The 19,552-nt window shown below is 50.9% G+C and overlaps 1 protein-coding gene across 4 annotated transcripts in view; it reads right to left on the bottom strand.

Moving 5' to 3' along the window:
* Positions 1 to 268: 268 nt before the first annotated feature.
* Positions 269 to 19,552, bottom strand: part of DOCK2 (dedicator of cytokinesis 2) — a 406,900-nt gene continuing 387,616 nt past the window's right edge. For all 4 annotated transcript variants that reach the window (XM_026510947.4, XM_057312309.1, XM_057312311.1 and 1 more), the window contains 8 exons: positions 14,626 to 14,802; positions 13,092 to 13,175; positions 7,545 to 7,682; positions 5,665 to 5,792; positions 4,561 to 4,732; positions 3,430 to 3,550; positions 1,735 to 1,877; positions 269 to 817 (listed from right to left, as the gene is read on the bottom strand). In XM_026510947.4, the coding sequence (XP_026366732.1) occupies positions 755 to 817; positions 1,735 to 1,877; positions 3,430 to 3,550; positions 4,561 to 4,732; positions 5,665 to 5,792; positions 7,545 to 7,682; positions 13,092 to 13,175; positions 14,626 to 14,802 (1,026 nt within the window). In that variant the 3' untranslated portion in view covers positions 269 to 754. The remainder of the gene's footprint in view (positions 818 to 1,734; positions 1,878 to 3,429; positions 3,551 to 4,560; positions 4,733 to 5,664; positions 5,793 to 7,544; positions 7,683 to 13,091; positions 13,176 to 14,625; positions 14,803 to 19,552) is intronic.

Below are 19,552 nucleotides of genomic sequence, written 5' to 3'. Positions count from 1 at the left end.
GAAGGGGAGAAAGGTAGTATGAAGATCACCTTGAGGAAGGTTTTGGCAGAATTTTCTGGCATCCTTATACCCCAGCATTCAGCCCCTAAGGAAGTGGAATCATGGAGAAAGACTCCTGGGGGTGGCATGGACGAGGCAGGCCAATCTGGCGCTGCGACAGGCAGGAGCCATGGTGCCCTTAACATCACAGCAGGGCCTGGGTGGCCTGCCTTCCCACCCTCTCCAGGCTGCAGGGGTGCTGCTGACAGAATTATGCAACAAGGCTGAATGAAGCCATGCACCCATTTTTATTGTCAGTAAGAAAACAGCAACGCTTTGGAGAAGATCAGCGAGGATAAAGACTGGTTGGTTGTATTAAAAAATGTAGAGTACAAAACTATTAACCAAAAATAAAATAAGAGAATATTTAAAAGGCTTTTCTGTTAAGTGCTAGGACTTTAAAAAAATGAAATAAAATACAGCTCCTTCTACCTAAGAAACCGAGTTATAAAAAGATGTGGCTAGGATGTCGGGGAGAGTGTGATGGGAGAAAGCGTCCTTGCTGACTCCTCGTTCGCACAGCCCAGAATCCAGGTGGGAGCGTCCTCACCTACCACCTGGATCCCTGGGGGCCAGATCGGCCCTTGTTCCCTCTGAGGGAGGGCGACTGGAAGGAGATGTCCCCCCTGCTGGAGGCCTCAATGTCCCACCGCGTCTCTCTTCCTCTGGAAAGTCCTCTCCCGGCTCCGCTTGTGCAGCCCTGGTCAGCAGCAGCTCACAGGTCCGAGGACAGGAAGTCAGGGATCTGCTTGCCTTCTTCAGCAGATTTGCTGGCCAGCTTTGTAGGAGAAGAAAATAAACACACGCACACACCCAGGATGGGATTCTCATGAGCACCAGAGCAGGGCTTCCCAGTCCCAATCACAAGGATCCCTGCCCAAGGACCCACGAGTGTGATGTAGCAGGACCCTGACTGTGGACAGAGAGGCAGTACCCCACTGTGGTTCCAGCGCAGACTCTGCGGTTTCCTGCACTGTGGGAACGTGGGCCAGTCGCTTCCCTCACTCCGTGAGCCGTATGAACTCCTCGAGGGGTAGAGGCAGGTCACGTTGCACAAGGTCTGCCAAGTGCTCAGCTTGGTGCCTGACTCACTGCACGTTCACGGTAAACTTGCGATTATTATAGTAGCGGAGCTCTACTTTATATCATCTCGAGGATCAGAAGTGTCAACGGGACTTTTTTTATCTTGAGTAAAGACCGACAAGTAACAATAGGAGATGGGACTTGAAAAGTCAGGGCTTGGAAACTAACTTTTAATTAGTAGGATTCTGTAATATAAGTTGAATAGGAAATCTCTTCCAAAAAAAAAAAAAAATTAAAAAGCACTTTCGGCTTCCAAAGATAGCCAGCTGCCGTGGCGCTGACAGGCACACCAAAGGGCAACTTAGCCAAAGGACGGTGCCCGTTGAGGTTCCAGGGGCCCTGTGTCTCCCCTTGGCACGTTCCTGCAGCCCTGCTGGGGTCAGTCCTGCTCAGAGACCAGGGCCCAAGAGTAGAACTGCAGAGGGGGCATCTCTGGCTAGTATCCTGACCCCTGCAGGCCCTGACCGTGCCCCCCGGGGAGTGTGCAAATGTGTGTGCATGTGCACGTGCACACATTCTTGCCTTCCCCCACCTCCATCTTCTCTCTCTGCATTGCTTTCTTCCCATCCCCCTCCCACATACACTTGTCTTTCCACCCATCTGGGTCCTCACCATCGTCTTGAAGAACTGATTTACTTTCTTCCGTTTGAGCGTCTTCTTGTCGCTGTCCGAGAAAGGGAAGAAGGTCTGGCTAAGGCGGGGGGACGAGTTGGCGTCATCCATTGCAGGCATGCCTGCCACTGAGAGCGTGAGGGCTGGAAGGAGAGCGGAGAGAAGGAGTGAGTGGGTGGGCGGAGGACAGGCGGTGCCCTAGGGACAGGAGGGTGACATGGGGGAGGCAGGCAGGAGACCAGCTGGGGGACAGAGACAGAAGCCAGGGAGGACATGTCGTGGTGCCAGGCAGGAGGCGGGAACGCCTGCTTGCTGCCTTGAAGGGGGCTGTTGAGGCTGTTCTCCTGGACACCGCTTGCCAACCCCCTGGGCAGGGGCCTGCCGCCTGGCCCAAATAAAGTCTTGTTGGGGCTTCTGAGCTAGAAACCTGGGGGACCTGGGGGACAGCCCCCTGGCTGCAGGGGCCCTGATTTCCTCAGGGAAGGTGGCCTTTTGCCCCACGGTGGGGAGACAACGTGAGCTCACTCTTCCTTCGCCTTTCTACACCAGGAGCCTGGATTTCTCGTCTTCCCCAGGCAGGGGCTGGTGGGGAGAACTGGCAGCTACAGCTCCCAGCTCAGAGAAGCACAGAACTACCAAATCAGCTAGCTACCTCTCGATGCTTGGTTTTGACACTGGTAACACGTGGACAAGAGCACAGACCTCCAAGGTATTGTGCTGGTGTGAGAGGATGACAGTGACACGACTGTGTGTCTGGCCAGATGCCACAGCTTAGGGGCTGTTCTGCCTGGTGTGGCTGGGCAGGGGTCAAGGGCACAGTTCCAGGGGCCGAGGGCCTGGTCTACACTCAGCCTCTGCCCCTTCCTAGCTGGTGACGTGCGGGAGACTGACATTCCCAGTGCCTCAGTTTTCTCATCCACACGATGGGGCTAATGACATCAGCGACTTCATAGCTATGTGTTGAGGTGTAAATCAAAGATGAAGAATTTAGCACAGGGCCTGGTGGTGGTCAGCACTCAAGAAACGGCAGGTGTCTTTGCTGAGATCTGCCTGCCGAGTTCCACGGCGCAGAGCTGGTCTGTCCTGCTGCTCTGCCCTCACTCTGGGTGCAGAGAGCCTGGGACAGAGCAGCTGACACTGCAGACAGCAGCACGTCAGACCCAGAGATCTTGGGTGTGCCCGTCCCTGTTGGGGCTGCAGGATCCCCCTCTGTGGCGTAGGAATGGCCATCCGTGTGCTGCTACGCTCCTCCCTGGACGATGAAGGAGTGGTGGCCGAAATAGGTAGCATCTATGAATCAAACACTCGACAACTAGAAGATGTGGTGGCAATTTCTACAAGTTCCAGAAATAGTGTTTCAGGTTGAAAAAGGAAACACAGGGCTTCTGGCCTGTGGGGAGGCCTGGCTAACTGAGAATGTAGGGCTGCCTGGTGTGGCAAGTGGATTCCCAGCGAATCCTGAGGACCAGAGGGACAACAGGCCTCCAGCCCAGCCCCAGGTAGGGCTTGCAGGTCAGCTTCCCCTACAGAAGGGTGGGGGAGGGGTGGTGAGAGCTCAGAGGACAGGGGCCTCTTGCCCCCAGGATACCTGGTCCCTTTGCTGTATACATACAGTCCCCACCCGCCCTCCACCCCCCAGGCTGGTGGCCCCGCTATCTCTGTACCTTCTGGTGCTGCTGGTGGCAGGGTGCATACCTGGGATGGTGGGCATGGACTGACTGGCAAAACTCATCTGAGAGAGGATGGATGCCCTGGGGGGAATGGCCGCATGCTCCGAGAGGTTGGTGTCACTCATGAACTCATGCTTCCTGGAAAGCTGAATAAACACACCACGCACACACACACACACACACACACACACACACACACACCACAGAGGCTTAGCATTAGGCAGCTCCCGGCCTTGAAAAGTCAGTGATAAGGGCTTCGTAAGGCTTCTGTGCACTTAGTTTCAAGCTGATTTACTCTGTTTTGTATCATTCCATGCTAGCCTGCCATGTATGGTTGCATAGGTTGCATACTGTATAACTCCAGGGGTTGGTGGGGGGCATTCATTTAGACGATCATGTGAATGACACCCCCTAGAATTGTAAAACACGAAGACTTAATTTCCAGTCCCGGCCCCCGGCAGGAGTAGCCTCTGAGGTCTACTGGGAAGTGTGTGCAGGATTTTTCTTTCCTGGAAGGCTTCTTAGTTGGACCCTCGCCCTTTCATCTGGCACCCTCCCTCGCCAGTACGGTTAATCCCTCCTCATTCCTAGGCTCTAAGAATTCCTTCAACAAACTTCTCTTTCAGGGGGATGCTAAGATTTGAACCCAATGACACCAAGCTTCATTATTACATAGTTACTAGTTTTAAGACAAAAACTCAAAGTCAGGGCAGGGAGGGTCCATCTCTGCATCTGTAGCTGGGCTGCCGGTTCGCTGGAGGAGCCCAGCAGGGTCTGAGATGTCTGAGGCTGGAATGGCCCTTGGGTGAGGGACACAGGGTGGAGACGCAGAACACGTGGCCCAGCACCGGGAGGGCTGCTCTCCCGCTCTCTGAGTGCCACTCTCAGGCAGCTGCTCCCGTCTGCCCCATGATGGGAAAGACAGGCGCGGGCTGGAATCTAACCACTGGGGTTCGAATCCTGGCTCTGTCCTGTCAGGCTGTGTGGACACCTGCCGCACCTCGCCTCCCTGCTCCCACACTCGGCGTCTGCATCACCCACCTCACTGCAAACGCGAGGCTCGCACGGGACCCTGTCTGGGGGCCCCGGATAGCATGCCCGGCGTGCAGCAGAGATGTGCTAATGGTGCTAGAGGCATCCTGCCAGCGCTGCTCACCCGCTTCAGGTCCGACTCGGCTGCTGCCTTCTCGTCCGCGAACACCACGCTGCTCCTCTTGGCCCTCTTCTTGGACCTCCGCAGCTTGACTTCTGGCAGAGTGCTCCCCACGGAGATCGTCTCCACTGGCTCCGCTTTTGGAGTCTTAGGAGTTGCTAATTCCAGGTCAAAGCTGAAGGGCACAAGGGCAGCAGTAGAAACTGCAGTTAGAGCTTTAGGGGAACTGCCTTGCAGGGACTCCGGCTGGCTGAGCTGTCACCACAGGGGCCGGAGTAGGTCAGCTAACCGCACCGAGCTGCTTGCTTAATTTGCAAACATTCAAAATACAGAGTACAATGAAGTCGAAGAAGGTGAGCCGTAAGCAAGAGACTGGCGGTCAGGAGAGACACCTGGTTTAGATGTGGCTCTGGGTTCAAATCCGGCACTGCCACCTTTTCCTGAATGCCTTTGGCAAATCACTCAGCCTCCCTGAGCCATCCTTTCCTTCCAGCAAATGCAGGTGTCTGAGGGACCTTGCAGGACAGCCACACGATGAGGCCGGAGGGCCCCTGGGCACAGTGGCACATGTGAGGAGTGCTCGGCTCCCGTTACCACGGCCTTAGAGTAGTGGAGTTGGGCTGGGTGGAGTGGAAGACCTCAGGACCATGGAAGGGGAGAGGCTTTTCTTGGGGTAAGGGAGAACCTTCCTCCCCTGCAGAGGGATGGGTGGGTGCAGAAGGGGCAGCTCGGCAGTGGGGAGTTGGGGGCGGCATCCCGGCAGAGGGGAGGAGAGGCCAGACTGAAGCAGGCTGGGGGAGGAGCTCTGGCTGCAGAGATCGCCAGGCGGGGAGAATGCCAGCCGCGGCTGAGTCCTGCTGGGGCCTCAGGAAAAGCTACCTTGGGCTTGGGCCTCGAATGATCCCCTCTCTGGCACTAAGAAGACCAGCGCCACAGCGTGGCCACGAGGGTTTTAGTGAGGCACCAGCTAGGGAAAGGCTTTGAAGCGGAAGGGTAGGGAGGTGGTAGACGGGTGGCCTCTGGGGCAGAAGGAGAAGCAGCAAGGCTTTGCTGGGGGCCAGGGACAGGGGGGCTGGAGGGCAGGGGGCTCCCGGGGCAGGCACTGACCTCTCAGAGGTGGTCTTGCTGGGGGTGCTGCAGTCAGAGTTCATGGAAGCCATAGAGATGATGGACATCTGCCTGTAGGAGCGCAGCATCGACCGCGGCCGGCCCACACGCCTGTCCTCAAAGTCGGGCTGCAGGCGGGGAGAGCAGGGTGGTTAGTACCAGGCTCTGGCCAGTATGGCCTCCACCTTTCTCTTCCCGCTGCCACCTCCCCCTGCGCAGGGCGGAGCTCCCGGGCAGAGCAGGGCGTCCGCACAAAAATTCCCGGCTGGCTGAAGCCAAGGGGTTGTTGTTGTAGAAAAGAATTGGGCTGGCCTTTATTCCTTGTTCCTGGGAGGTGACCTCTTAACCCCTGAGATTTCCCAGGGACAGGAGTGTCTTCATGCTTCCTGGGGGCCCCTGATACTCATGAGAAGACTCAGGCCGGAGGCCATGCCGGAGGGACCAATGGTGGGTTCACAGGGTCAGGCTTAGACGCTCCGCCTCTAGGGAGGGGAAGGGGCTGGGGATGGATTTCAGTCATGCGGCAGTGAGTCACCCCCTCATGACTGTGTACTAAAACCCCAGTAAGAACTTTCAGCACCCCGGCTAAGGTGCCTTTCCTGGTGGGTAATCGTACATGGATGTGCTGGCTGGGCAGGTAGGGCGACGTGTCCTGAGGGCACATCAGCTGTGTGTTTGGGACCCTCCCAGACCACACCATCTCCATCTCTTCATTTGGCTGGTCCTAATTTGTATTCTTTGTCATAAAACTGTAATCATAAGCATAGCACTTTCTTGAGTTCTGGGAATTCTGTGAACCTGAAGGAGTTGAGGGAACCCCCAAATTTGTAACCAGTTGGTCAGAAGTGCAGGTGGCTTGGGAAGCCTGGTGTCTGAAGTGAGGGCAGTCTTGTGGAGGACTTTGCCCTTAACCTGTGAGATCTGACCTAATGCTGAGTAGTTAACGACAGAGTTGCATTGCAAGGGCGCCTGGACGGCTCAGTCAGTTAAGCGTCTGCCTTTGGCTCAAGTCATGATCTCAGGGTCCTGGGATCGAGCTCCACACTGGGCTCCCTGCTCAGTGGGGAGTCTGCTTCTCCCTCTCCCTCTGCCTGCCGCTCCCCCTGTTTGTTCTCTCTCTCTCTGTCAAATAAGTAAATAAACTCTTAAAAAAAAAATTGCACTGCAGTGTCATGCCATGGTTGGAAGACACAACTCAGTTTCGTGGAAAAACTCTTGGGCCAGAAGACAAGAGGCCCGGGTTGACCTCTACACTCTTTCAGGAACTCATGTGCCCCCTCTGGGCCTCAGTTTTCTAATCTATAGAATCAGAGGCTTGAGCCCCATGGCTTCTATGGGACCTCGCGGCCTTGATGTTTCAGGATTCCACTTCCTGGGGAGGCGGGTCAAGATGGCCCTGTGAGTACCAGGGCACTGGCCTCTTCATGACACAGAGCTTGTCAGTGGCCAAAAGCACTGGCTTCGGAGGCCAAAAGAGCCAGGTGAGAATTCTGACCTATATTCACTAGCTACGCAGCCTTTGGCAAGTTACTTAGCGCTTCTGAACCTCCAAAAGAGATGCGAGGAGTTGAAAATCATTCCCGCTTCCCAGGCGTGTTGTAAGGACTTAATGAGTCATAGAGGCCAAGTGCTGAGGTCAGACTGGGCGCATACTAGGTGCTTTGGCAGTCCCTAAGTGCGGAGGGCTCGCTTTGCACCTGGTGCTTGTCCGAGCGTGACTGTGAGGGAATCACATTTACAGGAAGGTTCCCTTGGATCAGGTCCTCCTCCTCCACGGCAGGTTCCTTTGCTGGGCCCCTGCCAGCTCCAATCCCCACTGCGCACTCCCCACACGGCACTCCACCAGTCTCACCCCTCCCAGCCACAGGGACCATGCATACCATTTCTCTGACACCATACTCCTTCTCCACCTTCACTTTCAGGTTCTTGAAACATTCTTCCATCCGGTCGTGGAAAGGCCGCAGATTCTCTGACACCCTTTTCTCATGGATTTTGATCCCAGCTCCCAGGAAAGGGATCTGGAGAGAAAGGTAGTAGATGATAATCCACAGGTCGGCCTTTCGCTGCAACCTGGGACCTGGCCGGTAAGGGTGGCTGAAGCCACGCTGGCCTGCTCACAACTTGTCGAGGGCACTGGGGCCTCTGAGACCTTCATACCGGGTCAGCAGCCCTGGGAAATGGGGAAGCTGCAGCCCTGGGGTTGGCTCTGGAAGGGGAGAAACATCTCCGGCCACCTTTGTCCCCTAGGAGGGTCGGACCCCCATTAGAGGCTGTATGTTTAGGAAAGTCTCCCCCTCCCGAATGTACTGAGGGGCAGAGCGTGGGGCTAGAGGGGAGGAAGCTCTGTGGCACTCACATGGAGCCTTGCCCAAGAAGCTCTGGGCAACGCAAAGGGAAAGAATGAATGTCAGAAGCTGGGGGGTAGAAGAAAAGAAGGGCTGAATGGAAAAACACGGAACCGTCTCACAACATGGGAGACCCAGTGATCCTTCATGTGGCTGCAGGAGATAGACAGGAAGTGCTAACACGCTAAGGTACTAGCCAATAGGGAGTTTTTAAAAGGTGACGTAAAAGCCTTGGGAAGACGGACGAGGATGAGGTGACCAATGTGAGGGAGTTAAACTCACTTCTCAACAAAGGAGGTCAGTGGGATGCTGTGTCAACGGTAGCCAGAAGGAAGAGTAGCCGAGCCACGGTGGCCACGACTAGAAGGAACGCTGAGAGAGTTAGTGGTGTGGCCCCAGTGAGACATGACTAGGGGTGCAAAGAGGCAGAATATAGGTTATTTTGAAGAAAAACAATTAGCATTTCCATGATGCTGACATAAGAACACTGCCGCCTCCTTCCCTGGGAGACATCCCTGAAAGGACAAGGCGAATGAGCAACTGAAATCTTCTCTGACCTGTACCGTGTCCAGTGGATGGAGGATGGCAACCGACCTCCCGGAGCAGAGGAGGGAGTTAGTGATAAGAAGAGGCGAATCTGGTCCTAGGAACCCATGAGGGGCTTAGGGATTGGAGGCAGCAGTTACCCCAGAAAAGTCGGGGTGACTTGAGGAGGATGGGTCGAAATGCTGCGACAGGAGCAGTTAGACCTCCAGGTCCTCACCGCTCCACCTTGTGGCCGAGTGTTACATTTCCCATTCCCTAAGAGGAAGGAGCTTATCCCCTAGAACAATTAGAACAAGGAACCCTGGGCTTAAGGGTACCAGGCACAACGGAGGGCAGGGATGAGGAGCCAGACTGGAAACAGGGGGTTGAAGGGGAAGTCTGCACACTGATAGGAAGCCCTTCACTCCCCAAGTCCCAAATTCCAGCAGCATCATTGCCAGGATTATCTTTCCTGTGTTTGAAAGATACGTAGCTGGAGAAAGGAAACGGCCCATTATACAGACCTTTGTGGATCACTCAGTTACCAAATAGTGATGCCATCTAGTTGACAAAGCCATCACCCATGTACACAGAATTTCACTTAGCTCTTTCATGCCTCAGTCTATGAAGATCACCAGACATTGGAGGAGGCTCTCCAGTATGAAAGACAGAGATCAGAACCAACAGATAGAAAGGAAAGCAAGAAGGCAAGAAGAAAAAAAGGAAGGAGGGAGGAATAAGAGAACTAACTTGGAAAAAGCAGGGAGAATAAAGACAGCCTAAGAAAACATTTTTAAAAGTTTCATTAATATATAGAAACAGAAAAGATCCTCCAACCATGAAATAAGACAAGGATTTTATTTAAAAAAAGAGGAATAATAATAGAAATCCCACATATACAAACTAATAAGATACAAAGAATTGAGGTACATTTATAGCTTGAGGTTTACACACTAACAAAGACAGGGAATCAATTATCTAGGCATCCGTCTCTAAATTTTAGTAAAAGAACAGCAAATTAAATCCAACAAGAGTAAAACGAAGGACATAATCAAAGTGAGAGTAGGCATGGATGACAAAGGAAACAAACTTACAGCAGAGAGAACTGAAGAAACCAAAGCTGATTGTTTGGAAAACTGTTCCTTTTTCTCCAGTAAGGCTAAAGATGCCTGACCTGGAAATACCAGTACTAGATACATACTGATGGAAGGGAGTGCTTATGTTCACCAGAAGACACGAACAAGAACGTTCACTGTAACTTTATTCATACTACACAAAACCTGAGAGCAGCCCAAATGTCCACCAAGAGAATGGATAAATAAATTATGATGTCATTAGTATGTTGTATGATTATATAATGGATGAGGGAAACAAAGAAAACATAGACCTCTGATAGATGCAACAAGCGGGTTGAATCTCAAAGGCATTGTATTGAGGAAAAGCAGCCAGACCCACAGCAGTACATACTGTGTGGTAGTATGTACTATTGTGTACGTATGTGTACGTATGTATAATGCCATTTGTATGAAATTCAAGAACACGCAAAGCCAATCTATGCTGATCGGAGTTTGGCAGTATCTACCAGAGCTAGAAAGTCCATACTATAACCAACTCTGTGCCTAGGTACACACCCATCAGAAATTATGCATATATGCGCCCCAAAGACACACATAAAGATGTTCAGAACAGCGTTCTTTGTAATAGCCCCAAACTACAATCAACCCAAACCTCCATCAGTGGAAATAGAAAGAAGTATGTTTCGGTACAGTCACATAATCCAGCTGTACAGACTATATTGTACATCAATGAAAATGGATGAATGATAGCTATGTACAACCAGATGAATGCATTTTACAAGCGTATCATTGAGCAAAGAAGTCAGACCCAAAGAATGCACACTGCGTGGCTTCATTTGTATTATAGGCCAAAAATAAGCAAAAGTAAATTCCAGTGTTGAGGAGTGAGTGCTTGGGTGGTAAAAACTATTTTTAAAGAAGAAGGAAATGATTACTGTGAAAGCAGGATAGTGGTCAGCCTTGGGGCAGGCCAGCAACGACTACAAGTGAGGCTTGGAGACGCAAGCTGGCCTCTGGGTGCAGCTTCATCCAGTTGGTGGTCAGATGGGTGTACATTTTGTGATAAACCAACGTGCTGCATAGTTTTGCTATGTGTACTTCTCTGTATGTAATATCTCACAACATGTTCAAAAGATGAATATACTGTAGACATCTGTCCATGCTGATAAATATAGAGAAAATCTTTACGAAGAAAAAAAAATTAAGAAACAGTCAATCTTGAGATGTGTGAAATCCTGAACACAAAAAGTACTTGGAAAGCTTTGGCTTTTGTTGTGTTGCTTGACTAGATGCAAGGAGATTCACCCTTGAAATCGAAAGTTCTTGGGCTTTGAGAAAAATCCAAAGTGTATTTGGCTTTGTGAAACTCAGATCCAATTTAGAATTAAGCTCTAAGAAGTCAGGGAGCAGGACTAATTTTGGCCAGCACTATTTCTGTTGCTGGCCACACAGTAGGATATCAATAAATACGAGGTACAAGAATGAATGGAGAGCAGGGACACGGAAGAGCTAATTTGCTGTATGTAATATTATAACAAGGCTGCCTTCACCATGGCAGGATAACATCTTTTGAGTGTTAAGTGCCCATACTTAGGGTGCCTGGACTCTGAGTGGGAGGGACATGGCGCCCTTGGTTGGGGGTACCGGGTGGGGAGTGGGCTTCTGTAACAATGTGGCTTGTTGGTGCGGTGGGGTGGGAGAGGCAGGGGAATGTGTTACCCAGAAGGTGGCCACTAGGGGCCGCTGTCTGAAGAGGCCAAGCTAATGGCTCTTAGAAGCTGTTAACAGCTAATATATACTTTCAAACCCTCCCTTCTTTTTAGTGTCCCTCCATTAGCTCCAAGACTTTGATAGGCATGGCCTGGCACTAGCTGTGCTGTGAGGCTGAGGTTCATGCCTCGGGTGTGGTGGACACAACATGGAAGATCCATTACCAGGTGATAAGACCCAGTGGAGAGGCCCAGGCAGTGATATGGGTTAAGAATTGACACCCAACAACCAAACAAATGTTTGTGACGTGCTAGCCCTCCCTGGGGCATCCTAGAAATATCTGAGAAAGGGACCCAATCAAAGCCAGGCCTTCCTGATTGCCAGGTTGGGGGTGGTGAGGGAGAATACCATTATTTGAGTATTAAAGGGCATGATGACCTTGGGAAGCTGGGGATCTTGGGGATGTTTGGGTTTCACAGGTGGCACAAGGTAAGAAGGAGAGAAAATTCCAGACACACAAAATGCACTCAGGAAACCGTGTCTGTGCAGCACTTGCTGTTTCATTTTTAAAGCCTCACTTTGCATAAATTGGCAGAGGCAGAGAAGGACCTGAATTAGGAATCCTTATTTTAAGAAAAGAGGCTGCACCCAATGCTTCTCATTCCCTGATTTCCCTAGAGTAACAAAAACTCCCTACCACAATAGCTTGCTTTTCTTTGCATGGTGACTGGCAAGAAGGGAGGGAGGGAGGACAGACAGCTGCAAACTGCTGCCCCCTGCTCCGTGCCTCCCTCTAGCTGCTGCCCTCTGGAGCCCACCTGGTGTTCTGGGTGCTGAGTGGTCCCTGCAGAGCAGGTTCACGGGCAAGGATGGGGAATCTTGTCCTTTGAAGGCCTCTGGGGATGGGGGGCCTGGTGGACTGTGTCTTCTTTAGGGAGTAGGGGAGAGGGGGAGAGAGAAGGAGGGTGAGAGAAGGAGGGAGAGAAAACACAGGAGAGGGAGACAGAGAAAGGCAGGGAGAAGGCGGGAGGGAAGTGGAGAGAGGAGTAAGATGTGAGGGGCAGAGGGAGGCAAAACACAGAGGAGGGATAGAAACAAGGAAGGTGTAAGAGAGAAGGAGAAAGGGACAGACGCACAGGAAGACAGAGACTGAAGAAGGGGAGCATGGAGGGAGGGGACGGGGTGCAAGGAGAGAAGGGATAATAGAGGGGAGACAAAGACAAGCAGGGTGGCAGGAAGGACAGTGCCTTCCAAGTTTTCTGGCTTGGCTCTGGAGGTGCAGAATGCAGGCTCTTTGACCAAAACCCCACCAAACGAAGGCCTCAATTATTTTCCAAACCTGATAATGCATCTGAGCGTTATCTGCAACAAACTGGGTCAGCTTTAGGAGGTGGGGGTGGGGGCCAAAATCTTCTATTATCTGATTGGCTCGTGCCAGGTGGGGGGCCTGGCTTGCATTTCAGTCCCACTGGGAAAAGCCACCTCCTCTGAATTCCACATGCGTTCCACAGAGCAGTCTTAGCAACATGCAGCACAGCATCGCTGCCCGGTACCCGTGCGGCACCCCAAGGGTGCAGTGTCCCAAATCCCAGTTCCAGGGCAATCCTCCTCCTGGGAAATGTGGATCCAGAAGAAGGGCCAAAAGTCAAGGGACAGGAGAAGAGGTTAAACTCGGCCATGCTGGCCGGAGACTAGCTAGCAGAGGGGAAAGGAGCAGGGAGGGGACAGGAAGGGGGCAGGGTGACCCCACCCCAGTCCAGCTATGCTTTACCTGCCACGCAATCAGGTCCTTGAGGCGGCTCAGTTTTTCCTGGTCCTCCGGGTGGTCCCTCATGTACTCCTCTGTGAAAAAGGCCTGGGGAGGACAGGCAGGCATTTGGGGTTTCCTATTCATGTGGTGTGGACCCCAAACCAATCTCTCTGTTACCGGCAGGCATGAGGTCACACGCGTTTGGATAGGGCAGGGCCTGTAGGGACGGACATTGTTTCCTCTTCCTGGAGGGTCGGATCAGAACCCACTGGACAAGGGCCACAAACCCCAGGGAAGCAGTTCTCAAAGTCTCCCAGAAGCGGAAGCATCGACATCACCTGGGAACTTGTCAGACATGCAAATTCCTGTGTCCCACCTGGACCTACTGAATCAGAACCTCTGGGTGGGGTGGGGGTGGAGGAAGAAGGCCTGCCTGGGATTCTGACGCCTCAGCAAGTTTGAGAGCATTGCCCCGGGGACGAGGACTAGGGAAGGCGTCTCACCTGTGGTCTTCCAGCTCCCCTCACCACCTCCCTTACTGTGGGTGCCCCTGGCAGCCCCTAGCTCTTTCTGGACTTATGTCCTCAGTGTGTTCGCACATAACAGACATATATTATCACCCGTCACGGCTGAACAAAGGCTTACTGCTGATGACTAGTGGGATATCCAAGCGTAGCTAGAAGGACGGCTCGGGTGCCTGAGATTGCTGTCCCTGAATTATACTACTGCATCGTATTCTTAGTTTGACATCAGTGGAGGGCACAGAAAAGTTAAATAGGGAATTCATTATGAGGTATATTAGAACGAGGAGTCCATTTTCCCCTCTGTGCCATTAATGTCTGGACTAGGTAAAAGCCAAATAAAACCTTCCTACTCTACATCAATGCTGGGAAAACCTATGTCCCTCTACTGAGAATGTGGTACTTCCCCCCAGTGGAAAATGTGACTCGTATAACTACAAGGCATTTCATCTCATTAGATAACAGAAGGCTCAACAATAAAATCTGTGGCTAAAATGTGTGGGCATCTCTGCAGAGACCTTAGGACCCGAATGCCCAGATTATAACTCCCATTTTGAAGTTGATCTCCTAGCCTTTCTATATTTTCCCGGATTCTGGATTTTCCTTTCTTCCCATTTGTAGAAGTCGTTTCAATCATCTGTGGAGGAGATGGGTCCACACGAGTGGCATGTACTTTGATGTGTGGCTCCTGTGCCTCTGTGATCGGGCTCAGACCCAGAGCTTTCCCTGTGGGACGTGTGTGGATATGCCCCATGGACTAGGGGATACTTGTGACCCCTGCTCCTTCCTGCCACAGCACAATATGGCATTGAGGGTGGAAACGAGATGAGAGAGGCGCTGTAGAAACTCTGGAAGGTGTTTGAGGTCCCACCAAGCTGAAGTGTCCCTTTGGGGGACAGACAGCCACAGGAAGATAGTGACCTGCAGCTACATCTGCTCCCGTGCCCTCCGCCCTCCTGCCACTGCATTGTTGACACGGGGTGGCGGGGGGGGGGGGGCGGCGTCGGGGGGAGCAGGAGGATAGAAGCCCTCACCTTCTCGTACTTGGCGAACCCTCCCATGACAGCGGGGTCCACAATCCCGTTCAGGAGCATGGAGAGCGGGTTAATGGGGAGGCTTTCGTCACTCTGGTACTGGTTGACCATCATCAGGATCTTCTCATTGGCCGTGGACATGGTTTCGATGGCGTTCTCCAGGGGGCTAATTGTGGTCTGTTGAAAAGGAGATCACCAGGAGGAAAGGGCCTTAGCAGGTTGCTTTAAAAACAGATATAATGATTGGTGTTGATTTCATTTGGGGTTGGAATTCAAATGAGGCGATGCTCCCCAAGGGGTTGTAACAGGCTCTTGTTATAATTAGTGAGCTCTAGGGGCTGTCTTCTGTCTGGGGAGAGACAGGCTAACTTTCTGCTTAGTGAGAAAGGCATTTCCCTGGGGAGGAAGAGGCAGGAAGTCTCAGGCACTTGCTGGGGTTTCAGAGGCCTGGTATGCTGGGTGGGGGGCGGGGGGGGGGGCGCGTTCTCTTCTTATTACCAGGGCGAAACACGTTCCAATTCAATTCTCTCCAGTTGTGCACCTACTATGTGTGAGCTACTAGCTGTGTGGGCAGCTGGCGATCTGATCACCCTGCCTGACCCATAGTAGGTCCTAAGGTCGGTTGTTGTATAAAGGGTCACTGCTCCAAGGCAGGTCAATTTAGTTGAGAAGATCAAACGAAACCCCTTTCCAACACCTCTTAGAAAGCAATGTAAATGGAGTGCCATCAAATGGGAACTGGGAAAACAGTGTGGTTTTCAAAAGATGGGATCTGGAATACAAAACTAAGCAAGGGGGGCTGCACACTTTTTCTGTGAATGGGCCAGACGGTAAATATTTTAGGCTCTGCGGCAAGGACCCAGCCTGCAATTGCAGGGAGAAAGCAGCAACAGGCAGTAGGCAAATGAATGAGCCCGGTTGTTACAATTGAACTTTTTACCAAAATAGGCGCAAGTGGGGTCCCGCCCACAAGCCATAGTTTGCGGACCCTTGAACTAAACAAATTAAAACTGAGTATAAATCTCAGCTCTGCCATTTTTTTTAGCTGTGTGACCTTGGGAAATTTTTCTAACACTTCTGACCCTGGGTTGACTCTGGTAACACGAGGACAGAGGATAAGAAAACCTGCTTCAGGGAGTAGCTGGAAGCCAATGTTATTAATTCTTGTTGGTGTTAGGACAGAGGCCGGCAGCTGTCCTTAAGAAGGGAAGTCTTGCTGGCAGGGCAGGGTAGAGGCTGGACGGAAGGGTCGAGTAACTGGAGAAGACGTGTTGGAAGAAGGACCCACATTTTACCACCTGTGACATAATGGTGATATAGTGCCTGCCTCATTGGGTAAGTAGCAAAGAGTGTTTGAGATAATACGACATTTGACTCCAGCAGAGTTCTTTAAAAATTGGGACCTGTTAATTGTTATAACTGCTTGTATGAGAAGGACAGGCCAGCCTCTACAGCCATGCTCTTGGTCATCTTTTTAAACCATTTCCTTGGATCTGTGGAATCCTAGCCTCCTCACCCCTTGTTTCTGGACATTTTTGAGGATGGCTGCTTTCTGTAGTACAAAGGCCGTAGGAGTAGACTCCACCTCTGTTTCTTTCTGCCCCCTGCCACATTCACACAAACACATTCAAACATGCACACACATGCGCTCGCACACACACGTGCACACATACAAGGAGGGAAATGAACTCCCAGGGAAGGCTGCTCGGGCTGGTGGGGGCTGCAGTCCATACGCCACAAGCTATAATCCATGGTCTCATTTCTGTCAAGCACACAGACCAGCCCCGCAGGGACTTTACAGAGCCAAGGTCTAGACTGAGTTCTAAGGAAAATCTATCATGACCACGTGGATTGAACCCAGCACCACACCTGGATTTCAACAATAGCCTGGCATGTCTGAAACACGCAGGCTTTAAGGTGAGTTATTAAAAATGGAAAGTCCTATTGATTGGCTTTTTCCCTCATTTCTGAAGCTATTTTTGAATCTCTAAGTCTTTAACCTCATTATAGCCATCAGGAACAGAGAATGAGAATGAAAATTCTTTTGGTTTTTTACCTACGCCTGAGTTTATAGCTATCAGCAGAGTTATGGGGGTTATGTATTTGGTGGGAGGCCTGGATGTTAGGGGCTGATAACAGGAATAAAAGCAATGATCATGATAATGGGGCCCGGCTCCATTTACTGATTGCCTCCCACATGTCAGCCCACGCTGGGCTTACACCACACCCAAGCACTCTCCTTTTGTTCCCTGGACAGCAGGGGTCGCTTGCCCCAGGGCAGATGGCAGCAGAGCTGGGAGGAAATGGGGGGAGGGATCCCTGATTCTAAAGGCAAGCTTCTCTCACCACAGGAGGCCCACTCCAGCTACCAGACTTGCCTTATTATTGGTTGTTAGGGCTTAGTCAAGTCCTTGGATCTCTGGCCCCTTTTCTAAGCTGAGTCTGGTTTCCTTATCAGAGGTAGAGGTGTGTAACCCTTGCCCAACTTGCTGTGGGGGGAAACTAAATTATCAGGGAGCAAATACTTTGGAAACAGTTTTAAGGGGGAGAAACATCAGCCAAAAAATGAAGTGATGGTAATCCTTGCAATCAAGTGGCATTTCATATTCTTCAAAGGCATTTCCCTCATATCACCCTCCTAAATCCTCTTATGAATCCCGTGAGCTGCACAAGACAGGCTAAGTTATTATTACAGTTTACTCCTACCACTGATCACTTGAACAGTTCAAGTCCCACTCTGGGCTTCAGTGTCCTTATAAGCCGATAATGGGACTGGACAAGAACCAGGCACAGGTTTGCATACTGGAGACTTGTAGGCCAAACTGGGCGTGCAGAGGCCTATCATATAGCCCATGCACGGGTTCTCATGTTTTAAAGATTTAGTTCAACTGGAGGGTGCTTGCCACAGCTTATGCCATGCCTTGCTGTCTTAATGAGAGGATTTCACATATTTGCAGTATCTTCCTGGGTTCGGAAGGTTTTTGAATTTGTAGCTCTTGGACTAACTGACCTCTGCAGTGCCTTTCAGCTCTGAAATTCCATAGTTTTTCAATCTCTATCTTACAGGTAATGAAAACTAAGGTCCAGAGATATACAGCATTTGTCAACATACATAGCTTGTTAGTGCCCCAGCTGAAAGTGGCTCTCCGAGCCCTTGGGAAGACTGAGTGTTCCCAGGTCCAAGCACAAGGAAAGGACCCTCGATTCACAGAACTGACACTGGAATTCAATCGGAAAACACCACTCTGTACAAATAGTACTGTAGTGGTGACAGTTCGTGCAAGAAACAACCGACAGCAAGATACCAATACACATAGGACAAAAACAGATTTTTGAAAATGAACTCACTCGGCAGGCATGAAACTTTTATGTCTGAGACGTCCTGAAGTTCTTGGTAACTCAACTAAGAGAGGCTATTAGCGGTAAGTTCACTCCGATCAGCTTTTTGGATGTTTTCCAAACCCCTTCTCTCAGAAGGCATCCGGATAAACGAGGCAAAACAAAAAGGTTGACTCTGTCCTAACTTCACAATCCTGAGTTCACAAAACGAGATAACCAGCCCAGATATTAAGGATTTCTGCTTATTAACTGAGTGATTGATTGATGGCTTTACTTAGCAAATAATAATCTTGAGCACCAATTATGTGCCCGAGACTAATTTTTGTACTCAAAGATATGGTAGGGAACAAAACAGACAAAAAAAATCTCTCTTCCTGGAGCTTATATCCTAGTGGAGATTATATTCCAATATGTTATGTTTAAAATTCTAGATATTAAAAATAAACCCACAAGCAAATTATGAGTCTATTGGGGGTGATGGGTGCTTTGAGGAGAAACACCATAGAGGGGCTGGGGGGCAGTGGGAAGGGCAGGGAGCAGAGCAGGGACTCCCTCAGGTTGCCCACAGGCTAGCAGGGGCAGCTAGAGCAGAGCGCCACCAGAGGATAAGACACAGCCAGGGCCAACGGGTGGAGGCTACATATTAGCAGAAAGTTTCTGATTCCTCACCTCAAAAATGGGATTAGTAAGAGTACGTACATCGCAGGGTTTTGTGAGCATTAGATGGGATAACGCTGTAAAGCCCTTGATACTGTGCCTGGGACACCTGTCAAAGCTTATCATGTACTAATGTGTCCCATGAGTAAAGAACATGAATACTTTTTTCTTTCCAGGGTGCCACTGATGTCGGGATGGGCTGGGGACATGTTCAGGAAGGAGAGAGTGAATCTGGTCCAGACGTCTGATATAGGAGGTGAAAATCGAACCCCACTTCTTTCGCTAAGCTTAAATAACCCACAAACTCACACAGTACATCAGTTCCCTCATCTGTGAAGTGGGAGAATAAGAATATCTACTTTGTAGGACTGTGGAGCGGTTTAAATGAGATCGTGCATGTGAACAGTCCAGCACATGCTTGATAGAAGTTTGCTGATGTCATCAGCATTATGATGTTTTCCCTAAGGTCTAGGCCAAGCCCATGAAGAGAGATCGGAGGGCCATCAAGCTGCTGGGGGACATTAAGGGCTAGAGAGGGGTGGTCTCAAGCCGGTAATACAGTAGCTTGACAACATCAGTCAGATCATGTCCTTCCTCTGCTCATGGTTAGTGGAAAAGCCAAAGTCCTTATCGTGGCCTACGAGGTCCTACAGGATCTGGTATCAGGGTCCTACTACTCACCCTCCCTTGCTGTGAGGCAAGTACAAGCATGTTTCGTCCCCAGGGCTTGTACACTTGCTGGCCCCTCTGCTAGAATGTCCTTCTCTGTAATATTCGTGCGGATCACTCCCTGACCTCCACCAGGGATTTGCTCAAAAGCCATTTTGGCAGGTGGCGTTCTCTGGGCCCCCTATTCAATGTAGCATCTCTCCACCACCACCTTTCCTTTATTTTTCCCCATACTGCTTATTACCATGACATTATTATACTT

Source organism: Ursus arctos, unplaced genomic scaffold, assembly GCF_023065955.2.
Source record: "Ursus arctos isolate Adak ecotype North America unplaced genomic scaffold, UrsArc2.0 scaffold_15, whole genome shotgun sequence".
NCBI classification, from domain to species: domain Eukaryota; kingdom Metazoa; phylum Chordata; class Mammalia; order Carnivora; family Ursidae; genus Ursus; species Ursus arctos.
This window is presented reverse-complemented; position numbering and strand designations above follow the sequence as displayed.